Genomic DNA, 20,474 nt, shown 5'->3' with positions numbered 1-20,474 from the left:
CTGGACATCTACCATCACACTGTGCATGGCTACCCCTGGACACCTACCATCACACTGTGGATGTCTACCCCTGGACACCTACCATCCCACTGTGCATGTCTACCCCTGGACACCTACAATCATACTGTGGATGTCTACCCCTGGTCACCTACCATCACACTGTGGATGTCTACCCCTGGACACCTACCATCCCACTGTGGATGTCTACCCCTGGACACCTACCATCACACAGTGCATGTCTACCCCTGGACACCTACCATCCCACTGTGCATGTCTACCCCTGGACTCCTACCATCACACTGTGCATGTCTACCCCAGGACTCCTACCATCACACTGTGGATGTCTACCCCTGGACACCTACCATCACACAGTGCATGTCTACCCCTGGACACCTACCATCGCACTGTGCATGTCTACCCCTGGACACCTACAATCATACTGTGGATGTCTACCCCTGGTCACCTACCATCACACTGGGCATGTCTACCCCTGGACACCTACCATCACACAGTGCATGTCTACCCCTGGACACCTACCATAACACTGTGGATGTCTACCCCTGGACACCTACCATCACACAGTGCATGTCTACCCCTGGACACCTACCATAACACTGTGGATGTCTACCCCTGGACACCTACCATCATACTGTGCATGTCTACCCCTGGACACCTACCATAACACTGTGGATGTCTACCCCTGGACACCTACCATCACACAGTGCATGTCTACCCCTGGACACCTACCATAACACTGTGGATGTCTACCCCTGGACACCTACCATCCCACTGTGGATGTCTACCCCTGGACACCTACCATCATACTGTGGATGTCTACCCCTGGTCACCTACCATCACACTGGGCATGTCTACCCCTGGACACCTACCATCATACTGTGCAATTCTACCCCTGGTCACCTACCATCACACTGTGGATGTCTACCCCTGGTCACCTACCATCACACTGGGCATGTCTACCCCTGGACACCTACCATCACACAGTGCATGTCTACCCCTGGACACCTACCATAACACTGTGGATGTCTACCCCTGGACACCTACCATCATACTGTGGATGTCTACCCCTGGTCACCTACCATCACACTGGGCATGTCTACCCCTGGACACCTACCATCATACTGTGGATGTCTACCCCTGGTCACCTACCATCACACTGTGCATGTCTACCGCTGGACACCTACCATCACACTGTGCATGTCTGCCCCTGGACACCTACCAGCACACTGTGCATGTCTACCCCTGGACACCTACAATCACACTGTGCATGTCTACCCCTGGACAGCTACCAGCGCACTGTGGATGTCTACCCCTGGCCACCTACCATCACACTGCGCATGTCTACCCCTGGACACCTACCATCACACTGCGCATGTCTACCCCTGGACACCTACCATCACACTTTGCATGTCTACCCCTGGACACCTACCATCATACTGTGCAATTCTACCCCTGGTCACCTACCATCACACTGGGCATGTCTACCCCTGGACACCTACCATCACGCTGTGTATGGCTACCCCTGGACACCTACCATCACACTGTCATCAGCCCTGGACACCTACCATCACACTGTGCATGGCTACCCCTGGACACCTACCATCACACTGTTGATGTCTACCCCTGGACACCTACCATCACACTGTGCATGTCTACCCCATACATTCTGTGCTACCTTTTCGGAGCTCCTCCTCCATCTTGGCCTTGAGAATATTGCACTTCATCTGATCGGGAGGGATGACAGCAGGACCGCTAGGAAATTTCACCTGGTTATTCTGGAAATTGTTGACATCTGGTTTGACCTTTAGCACTGGAGGTCGTAAAGGTCGTGTCTCATCAAGACCTTTGATTCTAGCTTGGGCGGCCTCAGATGCTTCTGAAAATAGGAGTCAATTCAGTACAATACACAAAAATTTCATTTAAGTTTTTTTATTGCACGACATTGCTAGATACATTCTATTCTTTATCTTTCATTTCAGTTGTAACCTACATTAAAACTGAGGACTGTTCCAAAACTAACTGCATGAGAGTGGTTGGAGGCAATATTTCAGAGACCCACTAGCCATTAAATAAAACAAAGCAATCTAAACAATACAAATCCCCTCAAGAACACAACATTTCAGTTAATAACTATTTATTCTTCAGATTGCAATAAACTGGCTAATGCAAAATTAATGACTATTTATAGCCATAATATTTCTTGTCCAAACCTTTCAAATTAATGTCCTTTTCATGTCCAGATGCCCCAGCAATGGGTGACTTGGACCGAGATGGAGCATCTGGTACATCTTTTTCTGATCCAGATTTTCGATGCTTTCCCCAGGCTCCTGTAGTGCCATTGGTCACTGGAGATTTTGGGGTGGGGCTTCTTGGTGGAGTTTTTATTTTAGATGATGCTGCAGCCACTGGGGCTGCTGGTTTCGTGGGTTCTACGACAGCTTTTTGACTAAAAGACAAAGTAACGTTGTTTAGAACCTGGAAAAATTTCTTTATCCTCCCTTTGTTTGAAAACCTCCAGACAATAATTGGGATCTTTCTAAACATTTTCTTCAGGTTAGTAAGTACAAAACGTCACATATAAACATTGGGATAGATGTTTTACTGGAATAGCACAGATACGAGAGTATTGTAAGTCAATTTCATGTGATCAAATTTTTATGCCATTGTTCTAGGAACAACTTTGTGGGATCTAAATTTCATGCAACATCCAAAATAAGTACAGTCAATATGCAGTAGTCCTGTCTTTTGCACGCGGATTTATAATTCTCAGACTTCAAAACGAAACCTCTGCGGACTGTATCAATGGTATACATACTGTCGCTCGGCAGACTCCCGTTTCTTGGCATCTCTCTTCTCCTGTTCTCGTTTCATGGCCGCCTCTCTCTCCTTCTTCTCGAAAGTTGGTCGCCTTGAGTATCGCTGACTTCCTTTCCGTTCAAATCGTACACTGCGTCTCGCTCGACTCACAGAAGACGTTTGATATTCTGTCCTCCCACTACGAAATCATAAATGTAATATTTAAATCAATTTTTTTATTTAATATTTAGGCAAGATATTTCAATCCAGAAAACATTTTTTCTACAAGGTCAGGGATCTTCTACTACAAAACTAATTCATCAATTCCTTTTCTCCAAAAATATACACTTGAATGGAAGATTTTTTTTTTCGTAATTTTATTTTGATCAATATCTGTTAACAGAAGGAAGTTACTTCAGTGCTGACATGTAATTGAGGACAGCACAATTTGTCACTATTTACCCCCAATCAAACGGCGGGAGCATAAATATATACCTGTAACGGAATCTAGACCCCATCCTGAAGAAGTTCTGTCGCGTGCCTGGTCCTTTTACGGGCCCCTTTAGACGGAAGAATGCGTGGTGCTCCAGCGCACACTTCCATAAATGCTTACATGCCTTTTCAGTTTCAAGTCGGAACACGAAAGTGTGTTCTTGTTCTCTACCCTAGAAAACACAAATGTGAAAGATTTCAAAAATATGGAAATTGAAAAATCATTATGAACTAGATTTATTGTACTCTGCATTTCCTATAGTATTTTGTGTTCATTCATAACTATAAACTCAATCATATCCTTAAATACTTTGTAAAACTTTAAGTGAACAGAGACAGCCATAGATATATATCTTATAAGTCACAGAAATGTTTAATTAATTGTAATGATCATTTCAGGTTATTTTTTTTATATCTAAACTGCACAGGAGTGATAGATTTGTTTTAGTCCTCACCTCATTGTCATCCTCGACTACCACCAGAGTCAGTAGTTTACCGCGGAAGTCCAATTTCGTCATTTTAGGCCTGAAAAAGTTAAAAACATATTTCAGTTACCTGGGGATAAATTGGGAGATGTGTTTCTGAAAAGATTAATTTAATAATCAGAACTTAATATACTTCATTTGACTGTACTTACCAGAAGAAGAGTCCAATCTTGGCCGTGCCCTCGTAAACCAAAATACCTGTTGGTGTGAGTCCCAGCTTATACTCTGACCCGTCACGGCCCTGAAAATGTATATCAGTAGACTTACAGCTAATTCCAATCCTGGAAATGTTTAACTGATCACTAGGGTAAAAGCTGCGCACAACCACATCTTTACCCAATGTAACCCGGTTGAAATGTTCAACTGATCATTAGGATAAAAGCTGCGCACAACCACATCTTTACCCAATGTAACCCGGTTGAAATGTTCAACTGATCACTAGGGTAAAAGCTGCGCACAACCACATCTTTACCCAATGTAACCTGGATGAAACCATTAATGTGGTGCTGAAATATTCGGTGATAACTTATAAGCAGATCTAAAACTGCACAGGTCCAGAATTTTGTGACAATTTTTTGTTCATGTGTAAGTTTTATAACAAGTCCTGAAATATACCTGTGGATAAACCTTGTGCATTTAGAAATAATGCAAACTAGCAATAGTCAGCATTTTACTTTCAGTCAGGCACATCTAGATCTGGTCCCCTTTAAAATGCACATCCCTAATTTTCCTGAGGTGACTCCATACAGATCTAAGTCTGCCCTTTTCTTTCAGATTCTGCTGGTTGAAATTCTAGAATGACTATGCCAAAATGGTCCTAGTAACCTGTTTATATTTAAACTCGTAAGCCTTGGAACCTACCATTACAAAATGGTCCTAGTAACCTGTTTACATCCAAACTTGTAAGCCTAGGAACCTACCATTACAAAATGGTCCTAGTAACCTGTTTATATCCAAACTTGTAAGCCTAGGAACCTACCATTACAAAATGGTCCTAGTAACCTGTTTATATTTAAACTCGTAAGCCTTGGAACCTACCATCACAAAATGGTCCTAGTAACCTGTTTACATCCAAACTTGTAAGCCTAGGAACCTACCATTACAAAATGGTCCTAGTAACCTGTTTACATCCAATCTTGTAAGCCTAGGAACCTACCATTACAAAATGGTCCTAGTAACCTGTTTATATTTAAACTCGTAAGCCTTGGAACCTACCATCACAAAATGGTCCTAGTAACCTGTTTACATCCAATCTTGTAAGCCTAGGAACCTACCATTACAAAATGGTCCTAGTAACCTGTTTACATCCAAACTTGTAAGCCTAGGAACCTACCATTACAAAATGGTCCTAGTAACCTGTTTATATCCAAACTTGTAAGCCTAGGAACCTACCATTACAAAATGGTCCTAGTAACCTGTTTATATCCAAACTCGTAAGCCTTGGAACCTACCATTACAAAATAGTCCTAGTAACCTGTTTACATCCAAACTTGTAAGCCTAGGAACCTACCATTACAAAATGGTCCTAGTAACCTGTTTATATTTAAACTCGTAAGGCTTGGAACCTACCATTCCAAAATGGTCCTAGTAACCTGTTTACATCCAAACTTGTAAGCCTAGGAACCTACCATTACAAAATGGTCCTAGTAACCTGTTTATATTTAAACTCGTAAGCCTAGGAACCTACCATTACAAAATGGTCCTAGTAACCTGTTTATATCTAAACTCGTAAGCCTTGGAACCTACCATTACAAAATGCATGTCCACCCCGTACATTTCCAGGTATTTGGCTTTGTTCAGGTAGTTCAGCTCTGCCATGGCTGGAGTTTGTCCCCTGGAGAAAACAAAATAAATTCATCTTAGTACACAACACAACTGACAGTTTTAAACAAGAATACCATGGGGGAGGGAAAATATAGGTCTATCCAATGCCAAGTGGAAACTTTCAACCAATCAGAGCACAGGACGAAACTTAATATCATCAATTCATCCCATCAAAAATTTCAATCTGTGTATAAAAAGGTGTCTTAAAAAATGTTGCCATTATTAAATATAAGTTCATTGTACTGTCGTTTTGCGATGTTTCAAAAGAACATCTTGTATGCTCAGTTCAAAAGTTTTCATTACAATATTCTTATGTTTATTCAAATGATTTTTATATCACCTACAGCCTTGGGTTATACATTTTTTGAAAGGCAAGCAAGTATCTACAAGTCATCACAAAGCCAATTTAATTTCACAGTTTACACATCTTAAACCTACATGGAACCCATTCGTTTATAATGTGAAGACATTTACCATGAAGCTTTGGAGTTTAAGAATTTTCCCCTGCTGGTTTGTTCAACAAGTTTTCAATTTTTTTTTTTTTTTTTTTTTTTTTTCAAACGTTAAGCCATAACAAAAAAAGTGATGAATTTTGAAATGGCTGGAATGCGATTCTGTCTATAATATGAAAATTTTATGAGAAATGTTCTTGAAAACACTTGTGAGACAGAGGAACAACCAGATTGGTGGTGGTTGAATTAACACAATTTGACTGTTTGGAGTAATCAGTAAAAGACGTCACTCTAGACTAGCGAGATCTCTTGTTACAAACCGGCATGTTTTGAATTGTTCCACCATTTCCAGTTCCATTTCCTCAGTCTGGTTGGGGACGAAGTGGAACTCTGATATAACACCAGGTGTATGCGCCTCCACATCATAGTCACCAAGTTCAGCTGACAACACAAACCAACATTAACTTAACTTTGTATCACTTATGTGTACCTCAGGGATATATTGAAAATTATAATTGCAAACATCTTGGATAGGTTAAATATGTACTAAAACTGTGATGTAATATAATGCTCCTCATTTCATTTGCATTTTCCCTTAAATTAGCTTATACCTCAACAGTGGCGGATGGAACATTGATATCTTTTAACCTGCCCTAACATTGATTTTGAAATCCGATAGTCACTGATTTGCTTACATTGAAGTGCGAATCCGGATAGCTCAATACTGGTGTCAAAGTTGGCTTCAAGTCTCCCGGACAGCAGATCACTTTTTAACTGCAGGAAAAACTGATATCTGAAATGAGTCGTAGAGTGAAGTCATATATTAACAAACAAAATCAATCAAAAACACTGAAATCAGACTTTTCAACATAGCATAATGCTAGAAAGCTAATTTCCTCCAAATAAAATGACTAGTTGGACTATCTAGAATTTTATCACAGAACGAACAGATAAATTTAATTAATACACATATACCTCTATAAAATGAATAACTTCCGGTATCACTCCAAAGGTCATAGATCGGAGTAAATCATTAGGATTTGCCGAGATCGGAATTTTCTGATCATCGACATACAAGCATTAAACAATTGTCTCTTTCAAATTTTCTAACAAATGTGGTCAAATCTAAACAATGAATTAAAATACTGATATAGGCTATTCGACCCACGAGATGCCACATTATAAGATAAAAATATTCTCAACTCTATGTAACGATAGTGCTATCTCATAAACACACATGCTCCAGAATAACTGTACAGCTACATTTGAACATACCTAGTAAGCTCTTCGTGTAAGTTATTAGGATCCGAAGGGTAAAATTTGACACGGAATCGGAATGTATAGTGTGGTCCAACTGCAAATAGGAACATATATTATCATCATAAACACATTCCAACATATATAGACTACCATGCATTCTTTAACTCATTCACCCTTGAAGACACATTTGAACTCTCCCAATTCAAAGGTTGGTATAGTTCATTATGAGATTTCAGGGGTAAATGAGTCAATCATAATTATAAACAATTAAGTAAAACAAAAAGAAAACAATCCTCTTTCCATGCCAAACAGTGAAGTAAAAGCAAAGTGCTTTAATTTATATCTGATCAAATGGATAAAGCAGGGTCGAGTGCTTTAATTTATATCTGATCAAATGGATAATTAAGGCAGGGACGAGTGCTTTGATTTATATCTGATTAAATGGATAATTAAGGCAGGGACGAGTGCTAGGACCTGGTAATCAAACCTACAATTGTATACAGAGTAAAACTGAACGTACATCAATTACATAGATACATTGGCTCATCAATGAACATCATTTTGAACCAGTAAACAAAGCCTGATTCAGATTGGTCTAGTGTTCTACTAATCACATCACTCATGACATCAGGGGAAAGATATAAAGCATTGAAATGGGTTTATTGCCTTTTAAAATCATTGGTTTTCGAAACACTTATTTAGTTGACTTTCCTAAAATTATTTATATATTTGATCCCTTATTTGACTACTTACTTTTGACTTGTTTCTTGATCCTTTTTGTTGGGTCTAGCCAGTGCTAAAAAAATAAATTAAGAAATAATAGAAACTGGTCAATATATTAAGCATGGGCCCAACGATATATAACATGTCTAATGTTTCTATAATATATCAGCCAGAGAAAGATAAACTTCAAAAGACAGACTTCCCTTGAAATTTTAAGTACATGTTGTTTCCCTAAATCTGAAGGTATTCTGATACCCGTAATATTTTGTTATAACTTGCTACTAGGATCCTTAACAATTTTAATGTTTTAAAATTTTGGAGTAAGTTTCTTTAAACAGAAATGTATGCACAGATGTCAGATAATTTTTTACTTGATATAGATGAGGACAACATTTTCAGGATCTCTTCTGTAAATTATTGAAGCCTTTGTCAGAAACTAGATAATATGACTGTTGACCATCCTAGATTTGCTGAAGAGATCCAAAACCTCCTGTTATTGTCTACCTCTACCTACTACTACAGTGTTAACCACTTCTGACAGCACAACTGAATTCCATAAGAATATTTATCTGGCTTTCTCCTGAATCTCATACAACAGTAACACTGCTGAGATTGGTTCTCCATAATTCAGTTTAAATTAACACACAATATATTTGTACATATGTAATATTGAGTTTGGTGCAATGTGTTTTTATCAAAGTAAATATCTTGTGATTTCTGTGTCCTCAATCTAATCCTCAACACTTTTGTACAAAAAGTATACCAGTTGTTTAAAAACTTAGTTGCAAGTTTTCTCAAGATATTTTGAGATATTTAATTTGATGCAAGCTTTTAACTTCAAAAACAGATGTCTTGCAATTTTGGTGTAAGCTTCCTTAATTTTAGTTAATATTTAATTAATTAGAAACTTTGGTGCAAGTTTCCTTAAAAGTATATACCAACACTATTTATTTATTATTGACACAAGACTCTTTACTATTCACTAACAGTTTATAATTAGGTGAAATAACGACCTCATTGTGTCTGGTATCACACCGCCAGCCCCCTGCTATCTTATCCATGCCACCATTAATCAGTGTATATTTATAGGTCTATGTTATGACTAAGAGGTGTCTGTATTGTATCTCAGTTTAATTCTGTAACATTACAACATCATTCACCCATTTTCTGATAATCAGTTTATATCACAAACAGCTGATTTCCTGCACAGATAGCAGTAATTACCACAGACTGACTTTGACCTTTTAATGGAAATGGCAGTAGACTGATATTGACATTGATCAATGGTGAAATTGACCTTGTCCAATACATATGACTTAGAGTATATATTCACCTCGAACTTGGCCAGTAGGTGTTACTTATAGCATAATTTACCATGTGGTAGCTATCGGTAAAAAACTTGACCTTGACCTGGTGGTACCAACTGAAGCCCGACCTTGACCTTAACCAGTAGATGGTAGCTAGCAGAAGAAGACTCTGACCTTAACCAGGTGATACCAACAGAAGTCTAACCTTCACATTGACCAGTATATTGTAATAGCAATAGATTGACCTTGGCCAGTAGCTAGGTAGAATTTACAACAGATTGTCCTTGACCAATAACTATAGATCGACCTTCAATAGATTGACCTCTGCCTACTAGGCCAATAGCAAGCTAGAGCTGGTACTTATATTACAGAAGATTCACCTCAGACTTGGCCAGTAGTATAGATACTATAGCTACAGACATGTAACTGCATTATATGACAAACCTTAGTCCAAGTCCGTAGGTATATATAACTTACATTGACATTGTGGTGGTCGGTGTACTGCAGCCCGAAGTAATCCTTCTCTACGATGTCAAGATGATAAAACACCTGCTCAAACAGCTCCTTGCCATCAGCCTTTTTCTGGAAATGGAAGAAAAGTTGTTAGTCAGATCAATTAAATCCCTGGATATCTAAATATAAGTACAACAATTCAACCTATAACAGCTAGATCAACCGTATCATCAATTAACTGGTTAAAAATGCTCCATTTTGAGTCCAAAATTGGTAGTCTCCCTCCAAAATAGGGAGAGTAAGCACTAAGCAAGTATGTACCTTATTGTATAGTTAACATATTTTTTTTTAGCTCCAATGGGGTTCATTAAAGATGTATTATAAAAACTTTTTAGTGTTGCAGAATATGGAAATGGAAACAACATTCTGAAAAACAAAACCAAGGGCACAGAAATGATTGAAGTGCTGTCAAAAATTATATAACAGGCTATTAACTCAAATGTTCAATATGTATGATGTTTTGTATCCATCCAAAATTGCATCAAAGTTTTCACGTTTTTGTCTATGATTTAAAATCTTGACATATATAGTTTAAGTTATGATTCTTTAATAACTTTTAAAAAAATACTGAAGATAAAACATTTTATTCAGTATCTTGTTAAGGTAACAGTCCTTTGAACAGCCAAACCCTGTTGTTCAAAATCTCGCCATCCAGACTACCATGTGGAGAGGGCGTAACTTTTCCAAATAAAAACTACTTTGAAATATCAATTTTTACAAGTCATTAGGCTGAATATACAACTGTAATACAGGACCGAGGTTATTTGTACAAATAACACACAGAAAGTGTACCAGAATACTTCATAACGAATGTTTGCATTACGTAACAACTTGCCCACAGGTGAGATGACATTGTATGAATACAAGTGAAACATAAGAGCTGTGTTGTTAAAATTTCACCTTGAAAGGTAGGTGCTGGTGAAGTGAACCAGTACACTGTTTCACTTATAATATGTCACACTAGTTTTGTGGTATGACATGCATGCACGCTGTGGTGGGTGAAGGGACAAATTTCTTTTATTACACTATTTCCCTGACTTAACGCCTACAGGACGTTCCCCTACACATATATACAACAGCATTAAAGTGGTTATTAATCAGCATAATTTTACTCAGATACAGTGACTTTAATTTATATTCTCCAAAATCTATAATCTAGATAGGTACATGACTTCACAAATACAGTACATGTAAGAATTCTATTCTAAATACACCATTTAGTTTCTACAGTAATTTTGATAGAGTCCAAGTAATATGTTATTTCCCAAATACACTCTACATGTACATGTATTACCTAGTATATGCAGCATCTGAATTTTATTTTTGTACAATTGAGTCTGGTTTAATTGTTTGGAACTGATGCCTGTTTTCTGATATGATAATCTGCTTCCACTTACGAATGGCAGCAACTGGAGGTGGCCACAGCTGAACTAATGAGACTTGATTGTACAGGGGTGATTTTCACGCCAAATAAGTTGTATATTATAGTATTGTGGTGTTTTGCAAAGGTTGTCTCGAATTTAGTTAAGTTATCTGTGTGTCTGTAGTAAATAATTGGATATGCAAATCGCTATATATCATGAAAGGACATAATTAGTTATCAAATGTAAAATACATATTATCAGCATTACTTTTCTGGCTACCATTGTAAAGTGTACTATACTTTAAACCGGGAAACATATTCATCAATTTTATTTCGCCCTTCACATTTACTGTTATAATGTTTTACAGAGGGCAAAAAATGTGAATGTGAAACTGTGACAAAAATGTCCTGGTATACAGTATATAGGGGGGGGGGGGGGGGGGGGGGGATCTATTCTGGTAGCTAGGGTATTGAGCACATGCATATATACCCAGATATGTACTGATGTAAGGTGTAAGGTAAGGCTTTTCTGGCTATGGACGTTTAGTAAAAGTAGGGGTGTGTCATTTCTGGTTACATGCAAGTGTGTAGTAAAATGTATATCTTTTCTAGCCACAAGTGTAAAGTATATAGATGTAGGTGTGTCTTTTCTGGCGCCGACTGTATATAAATGTATATACCTGTATGTGTATACACTATCTTTTCTGGCGCCGACTGTATATAAACGTATATACCTATATGTGCATACACTATCTTTCACACCTGCTCAGCGCACAGTCAGAAATACAAGTGTGATACATCCTGAAGTTTTGTACAAACAAGACAGAGAATGTCCCCACTAGATCTCCCATTGTGTGTCTGTCTGCCTGGTCTGAAGTGATATGTAAGATTTTAGTGATTTAAGTTCGGGCCAACACACTCCCATACACCTATCTGTTACTATGACCCTACAAACTGTATACATACAGCATGTACCTCGCTACTCATTGATAATTATTGATCATGACCGGTCACCGACGCAAGTCCACTACTCATTGATTACTGACCAGTCATGATCACCATCTAGTTAGCTTCATTGCCCCCCTTCTCATTGATTACTGACCGGTCATGATCACCGTCTAGTTAGCTTCACTGCCCCACTTCTCATTGATTACTGACCGGACATGATCACCATCTAGTTAGCTTCATTTCACCACTACTCATGGATTACTGACCGGTCATGATCACCATCTAGTTAGCTTCACTGCCCCCCTTCTCATTGATTACTGACCGGTCATGATCACCGTCTAGTTAGCTTCACTGCCCCACTTCTCATTGATTACCGACCGGTCATGATCACCATCTAGTTAGCTTCATTTCACCACTACCCATTGATTACTGACCAGTCATGATCACCATCTAGGTAGCTTCACTGCCCCACTACTCATTGATTACTGACCGGTCATGATCCCCATCTAGTTAGCTTCACTGCCCCACTACTCATTGATTACTGACCGGTCATGATAACCATCTAGTTAGCTTCATTGCCCCACTTCTCATTGATTACTGACCGGTCATGCTCACCATCTAGTTAGCTTCACTGCCCCACTTCTCATTGATTACTGACCGGACATGATCACCATCTAGTTAGCTTCATTTCACCACTTCTCATTGATTACTGACCGGTCATGATCACCGTCTAGTTAGCTTCACTGCCCCACTTCTCATTGATTACTGAACGGTCATGATCACCATCTAGTTAGCTTCACTGCCCCACTTCTCATTGATTACTGACCGGTTATGATCCCCATCTAGTTAGCTTCACTGCCCCACTACTCATTGATTACTGACCAGTCATGATCGCCATCTAGTTAGCTTCACTGCCCCACTACTCATTGATTACTGACCGGTCATGATAACCATCTAGTTAGCTTCATTGCCCCACTTCTCATTGATTACTGAACGGTCATGATCACCATCTAGTTGGCTTCATTTCACCACTACTCATTGATTACTGACAGGTCATGATCACCATCTAGTTAGCTTCACTGCCCCCCTTCTCATTGATTACTGACCGGTCATGATCACCGTCTAGTTAGCTTCACTGCCCCACTTCTCATTGATTACCGACCGGTCATGATCACCATCTAGTTAGCTTCACAGCCCCACTTCTCATTGATTACTGACCGGTCATGATGACCATCTATTTAGCTTCATTGCCCCACTTCTCATTGATTACTGAACGGTCATGATCACCATCTAGTTGGCTTCATTTCACCACTACTCATTGATTACTGACCAGTCATGATCCCCATCTAGTTAGCTTCATTGCCCCACTACTCATTGATTACTGACCGGTCATGATAACCATCTAGTTAGCTTCATTGCCCCACTTCTCATTGATTACTGACCGGTCATGCTCACCATCTAGTTAGCTTCACTGCCCCACTTCTCATTGATTACCGACCGGTCATGATCACCATCTAGTTAGCTTCATTGCCCCACGACTCATTGATTACTGACCGGTCATGATCACCAGCTAGTTAGCTTCATTGCCCCACTTCTCATTGATTTCTGACCGGTCATGATCACCATCTAGTTAGCTTCATGTACCTCGCTACTCATTGATAATTATTGATCATGACCGGTCACCGACGCAAGTCCACTACTCATTGATTACTGACTAGTCATGATCACCATCTAGTTAGCTTCACTGCCCCACTACTCATTGATTACTGACCAGTCATGATCGCCATCTAGTTAGCTTCACTGCCCCACTACTCATTGATTACTGACCGGTCATGATAACCATCTAGTTAGCTTCATTGCCCCACTTCTCATTGATTTCTGACCGGTCATGATCACCATCTAGTTAGCTTCACAGCCCCACTTCTCATTGATTACTGACCGGTCATGCTCACCATCTAGTTAGCTTCACTGCCCCACTTCTCATTGATTACCGACCGGTCATGATCACCATCTAGTTAGCTTCACTGCCCCTCTTCTCATTGATTACTGACCGGTCATGATCACCAGCTAGTTAGCTTCATTGCCCCACTTCTCATTGATTACTGAACGGTCATGATCACCATCTAGTTGGCTTCATTTCACCACTACTCATTGATTACTGACAGGTCATGATCACCATCTAGTTAGCTTCACTGCCCCTCTTCTCATTGATTACTGACCGGTCATGATCACCATCTAGTTAGCTTCATATATTTCCCCACTACTCATTAATTACTGTCCATGACCGATCATGATCACCATTTAGTTAGCTTCATTTCCCCACTACTCATTAATTACTGTCCATGACCGATCATGATCACCATCTAGTTAGCTTCACTGCCCCACTACTCATTGATTACTGACCGGTAACTATCTAGAAAGCTTCATTTTTCCATTGTGTAAAAATCTACCTAAGGATATATGTCACCTTCCTATATTATATACATCCTACCCATTAGAGTTCCACAGTTAGACACTTGTAAAATATCCCTTAAGAGGTAACCTGGAGAAAATTTAACGATCATTCATCAGGAAATTTAGAATCAGCATTATCTTAGAATCACCAGATAATGCTAATTCAACAATAATTAGGGGAGATAACTCTAATACTAGTCATAGATACAACAGGTAAGATAATGTAGCATACAGCCTTAATGAGAGATAGTAAAAGTCTGGATAGTTTACTTAATACTATATATATAACAGCACAAATACCAGAGGAAGTTCATATATTAAATCATTTATTATGCTCATAATCCGTTATGTAACAAACAAATACATCTTACCAAGACAATTTTTGACTCATGCCCTATAGCTGTCACCTAGCTAAGAAACGTATAACATCAAAGACTTTGACCATTACACCATTGGGGCCTCCTCCAGAAAGAGGTTCTGATGTTGTTATGGACAAACAGCGGGATATATTATAAAGGCAGTATTTTATCAAGCAGAATTAGATATAAATTAAGAATGTTTCCTTTGCTACAAGAAACCACCTCAGCCTTGGAATTTCTACCATAAAGTATTTCGTCTTCTTTGGTTTTATATATATATATATATATATATGCTACTTCTTAATTATTACAGAAATATGTTTTGAGAATGCGTTTATATAATGAATTTAAAATATTTCTGTGAAATTAATACTATTTCAAGGATACAAATCTCTCATTGTTTACAATACACTACCCACTATATCAACCTGCATCATTACTGAAGACTGACCTACTTTCTAACCTGTAACATAAGCTGGCTTAAATGTCTTATCAAATTCCACACATCTTGTATATATACTATAAGCACTATTGCTCAACTTGAGACCATGTGTTTATACTCACAGTTTAATACCAGCACAGGCAACATCACCACAATGTTAGGTTATTGTTAAGGGTGTATGCTACCTTATACCTTACTGTAATTCTTATGGCTGAAAGCTACATATACCTTACTGTAATTCTTATGGGTACAAGTTACTTACACCTTACTGTAATTATTATGGTATAAGTTACTTATACCTTACTGTAATTCTTTAGGGTGTAAGCTACATATACCTTATTGCTGTAATTCTTATGGGTGCAAGCTACATATACCTTACCGTAATTCTTATGAGTGCAAGCTACTTTACTGAAATTAAATTGTTCAGGGTGTATCCTACCTACCTGTAATTTTTAATGGTGTATGCTACGTTATACAGTATTGTGACATGCATCGCTTTTTCAAAAGAAACCTACAATGTGCATCAAAAGTTATCTCCCCTCACATTTTTATAAATACCAATACCTAATATGTATGGTAAATGTAATGCTGAAATACTTCAAGGTTTTCTGACATGTGTACCTTTTCAATGTATTATTAATTATTAACTTTTCCATTCATAAGCACACTTCATATAATTATAAGTAAAGAACTCTTTTGGATTGGAGGTTTATTGTCCAATCAAGATATAGCATACATCCTTAAGTAGGTAACATGTACACTATAGGCATTCAGTTTGAAGATAGAGATTTGTGTCAATGAAATACCAGAGGTGATAGTGTATCGTAGAGTGAAGGAGTTTTGGGGGGCGTGTACACAACACCCTGTAACTTACAACAACAGTAGAGGGCTAGGTAAACACAGCCCTGTGTACCTTGTCTACATCCTGGGAGATAACCAACTTAAGTGTACCACAAGTGGCAAAAGTCAACTCCTTGATGCCCAATTATATAAATACTTGTTTTAATTTGAATATCATGAATATCAACTCTGATAACTTGAAAACTTACATTTCCTGACATTCATGTGCAGGAATGGACATATCCTTTGGTCGGTGAGCTCTTCTCCCCCACCCCACTTAACCCAGCAACCGGCAATCGTCAACACATATTTAAACAATCTTTATGTTGTAAGTTTTCTGGTGTTTATGTTAGTTATAATAAACTCAGAAAACGCTTTTGTCCCTGTACATGTGCACTCAGTAGTACTTTAGGGAAACATTATAATTATCTATGTTTCGATCATCACAGATTACATGCTATGGCAGACAGAGATCTTCGTTAAATGGACAAATCCACAAAATACATAAAGCAAGCTAATATAACGTTGAACAAAAAGGGACCATGCTGTTTGTTCAGGGATAGGCCAACAGACTGGTTAGCACAAGCTTTCCAAAGATAGTACCTTGCTTACTTGGTATTTATTGAAGTAACGGGAATTCATGAAAGAGAAGAATTTATTTAGGACGTCAGTGATTTTTGGAACACAGATATTTGTGTCCTATAGCCTCATGTTAATTTCTTGCAGAATTATATAATTAACTCTCCCCCATTTTCAGAACCTTCTAATATTATGTATCTATTGGACTCACCAGCAGTTTTGATGTTCAAGACTTTCCTGCAACAAATATCACAGGGAGGTGGGGAAGGGGTGATGTAGATTTATTACAGGAGTGGCATGTACTAGGGTGGGGATTCTTATTATTTAATCTTGGGCATTTATCACAGAGATTATGGTATGCACCACCCCATAACCTGGGTCTGTGGTTAACATTGCAGTGTAAGGATATAGACCCCTATAGACGATTCTGTGACAGGCTGAATTGTAACATACCGGTACATAAAAGCTGGTCCTGTTTCTTATATATTATGTTTGTACCTGTACCAGACCAACTATCTATGACAACACAGCTTGAATATACATGAAATATATGAACTGTTCCAGTCCAATAATTCAGCCTCTTTACATTCATTGAAATTAAAGGTTGTTTTTAGATTGTTATCTGATCATCAGGAATGACACCTAGCCACAGGTACTTATTCTAAACCTATGTATTCAAATCTCCAATTTGTATTCCACTTATGCTGTACCAGAGGTTCACATTTCTGGCCTAGATTTTTTTTTTCTAAAACTAAAGCAGAAAATGTATAAATGGATGGCAAATGTGTAAATCAATATTTTATGGTGGGTAATATAATGCCTTTGAAAATGGCCTTATTTTATAAAGAAAATTAAAAAAAATCATCAAAATTTCATTAGCGGCACCAAACAGGCATACAATTGTGCATACACGATATGTGTACCACCTTCAAGTACAGTTTATATATAAACTTTTATCTGTATCTGTACCTGGCCAATGTAATTATCACCTAAATTGATTATTACCTACTGTATATTGATTTCTTGTAAGTCAATTATAACCTACATTTGTACACTTGAATCCCTTGCTAATAGAATTGTCACCTGTACATGTTGATTGCATGTTATTACCTGGATGATTGATTTACCTGCACCGGTAAAATTACATCACACCTGAGCAAGTTACATGTGGTCATATAAGACTATGTAGCATTGCTATAGATTTTATATCTATATTAATTCACATATGGACCGAGTGGAAGTCCAAATCCACTTCAATGATCAATACAACCTCGTACATGGCCCGTCTATATATATAGCTAGACACCAGAGGCTGTGATATTTACATCTACGACAATGCAATCGTCACAGTAGAATGTTGCTTACTAAAAGTAAATTATATTACAGCTAAAACTATATATATATATAGCTACTGCACATGTAATTCTGACACGTGGGCATGGTTAATTATTTGACTAAAATATTAGAAAGAATTTGGAAAATTTGTAAAACAATAAACTCTACGTGTATATTTGTTATCCTGGTTAATAAATTAATTAATAGTCCCTAAAAAGAAATGCAAGAAAAAATAAAATAATCATGATCACAACAGAGAAACGTACGGTTGTTATTTTTCAATCCTTTGACAGTCAAATGCAGTATCTGATGTACCACTAAAACATCACACACAGGTATTGTCCAGATGCTAAAATGGTAATTTAAGTTTATAAACTCTGATGTATCAATTCAAAGAGACCCAATAGTTGAATAGCTTTTTTTATATTTGGTGTTAATAGTATTTACAAGATATTTTTAACAGATGAAGGAAGGTAAATTTCTTTCTCATGAACTCAACATGTTAAGAAAACACCTTTGTTCTTCATGAATGAAAAGAAGTTGTTTCTGTTTTTGCCTCGAGGTCTCCATAGCTCACTTATACTGAACCATTGTTTACACTTCATGGTCGGCTAGGTGAAATCAATATTGGCAGGTATAACGCCATGGCTGTAACGACTTCAGGCTATGGTGTCATGTTAGTGATGTCATCGCCAGATTAAGTGTATGATGCATCAAGACAAGATCAGAGTGGGCTATTTTTTTAATTTTTTTTTTCTCCAAGATATGTTTCCTTATTTTTGCAAAGATATTCGTTTAATGTGAAATGTATAGCATTAAATTCCACATTTCAATTTCAAGATTGACATTTTAAACATAAATTGTCAGTCTTGTTAAAAAAATAGCTGAGGTCAGCTAGCTATAAATATGGCCTATCAAATTCTGTTTGTAAGCATAGCTATGAAGGACAGCATATATATATATATATATATATTTATCACAATGGGAATTCAAATCAACGTGGCAAATGTGTAATATATTTTATCCAATGGTACAAATTAAAAAGAATTTATGTGTAGCTATATTGAGCATGTATTATCATTCATAAATTTAATGGAACAAATTTTTTTAAAGAACAGCTGTTCAAGATGTTGGTGAAAATGCGTTCCTATAACTATCCAGATCTACACTAGCACCAACCATTAAGGCTCGGAATAGGCTTGACATACTGGTATTAAGAAGGTGGACATAATGTCAACCGAATTGTAAAAAATATTAAATTAACACTGAGAAGTAAATTCTATATGTATATTTTGATATTGTTGTATACACAAATAATACTTTTAACAAGGAAATGAAAAAAATATGGATTCAATATTTTTACATAATTATTGTGAATTAATATCATTTGTGGTTTTACATGTAATGGAACTATAATGACAACAAGTGCCAATTGCTTGTTCAGGTAAAAACAACTCATTATTTAAAATTTTACTTTTTAAACTACATACATTTCAAAGTAAATGCACTTGCTCTTGTGATCAGGCATGTCAATATGTAAACAGACGTAAGGATATATGCTAATTAGTTGTTAAATGTACCAGTAAACAGTCGTAAGGATATATCCTAATTAATTGTTATACGTACCAGTAAATAGACGTAAGGATATATCTTAATTAATTGTTAAATGTACCTCTTTCCCAAAAAAGAGTTCTATACTAATTTACATGCTATATCAATTACACCTTGAAATTTAATTAAATGGTATACATGATTTTACAAATGGACAAGTTAACATAACATTAACTGCTTTTAAAACCGAATAAATAATTCAAGACACAAGAATTTTAAATAAGGAGATATCATATATCGAGTTGATATTTGCGATAACATTGAGTGTCGGCCACATTGTTGGTGGGTATGAATGGCTTTAGCATGTACCTCCCGTACCTAAAACATGTGTAATGATAGCATTATACATCAAGTGTGCTGGTTCCCACACACTGCAGTCACTGCTACTGTGTTACAGTAATGTCTATATGAATCACTCATCCTGGAGCAGGTAATGAATTATCTCTATAAGAGTCCTGGGGAAAACCCAGCTACCAGAAACAATTTGTAACAATAGAGGTAATGTTTATGTCATTAAATTTTGAAGGCAGTTTAATTCATTCCAAAGCTAGAAGGAGGCTGACAACTTCAATAAATCAGTTCAATTATAAGTGAAGCTAAATTTAACACAGGAACAATAATGGGTTTTTTTTAGTGGTGGTGGTGGTGGTGATGGGGTGAGGGGGTGGGGTGG

General features: G+C 37.6%; 1 protein-coding gene across 5 annotated transcripts in view; it reads right to left on the bottom strand.

Annotated features, from left to right (window-relative positions):
* Positions 1–20,474, bottom strand: part of LOC110459684 (band 4.1-like protein 5) — a 46,790-nt gene that overhangs the window by 20,453 nt on the left and 5,863 nt on the right. For all 5 annotated transcript variants that reach the window (XM_021512089.1, XM_021512065.1, XM_021512056.1 and 2 more), the window contains exons 2-13: positions 9,835–9,939; positions 8,081–8,123; positions 7,343–7,421; positions 6,763–6,860; positions 6,388–6,508; positions 5,538–5,625; positions 3,944–4,032; positions 3,762–3,831; positions 3,310–3,479; positions 2,834–3,013; positions 2,229–2,464; positions 1,694–1,894 (exon numbers count right to left, since the gene is read on the bottom strand). In XM_021512089.1, the coding sequence (XP_021367764.1) occupies positions 1,694–1,894; positions 2,229–2,464; positions 2,834–3,013; positions 3,310–3,479; positions 3,762–3,831; positions 3,944–4,032; positions 5,538–5,625; positions 6,388–6,508; positions 6,763–6,860; positions 7,343–7,421; positions 8,081–8,123; positions 9,835–9,939 (1,480 nt within the window). The remainder of the gene's footprint in view (positions 1–1,693; positions 1,895–2,228; positions 2,465–2,833; positions 3,014–3,309; positions 3,480–3,761; positions 3,832–3,943; positions 4,033–5,537; positions 5,626–6,387; positions 6,509–6,762; positions 6,861–7,342; positions 7,422–8,080; positions 8,124–9,834; positions 9,940–20,474) is intronic.

This window comes from Mizuhopecten yessoensis, unplaced genomic scaffold (assembly GCF_002113885.1).
Source record: "Mizuhopecten yessoensis strain PY_sf001 unplaced genomic scaffold, ASM211388v2 scaffold1313, whole genome shotgun sequence".
Classification (NCBI taxonomy): domain Eukaryota; kingdom Metazoa; phylum Mollusca; class Bivalvia; order Pectinida; family Pectinidae; genus Mizuhopecten; species Mizuhopecten yessoensis.
This window is presented reverse-complemented; position numbering and strand designations above follow the sequence as displayed.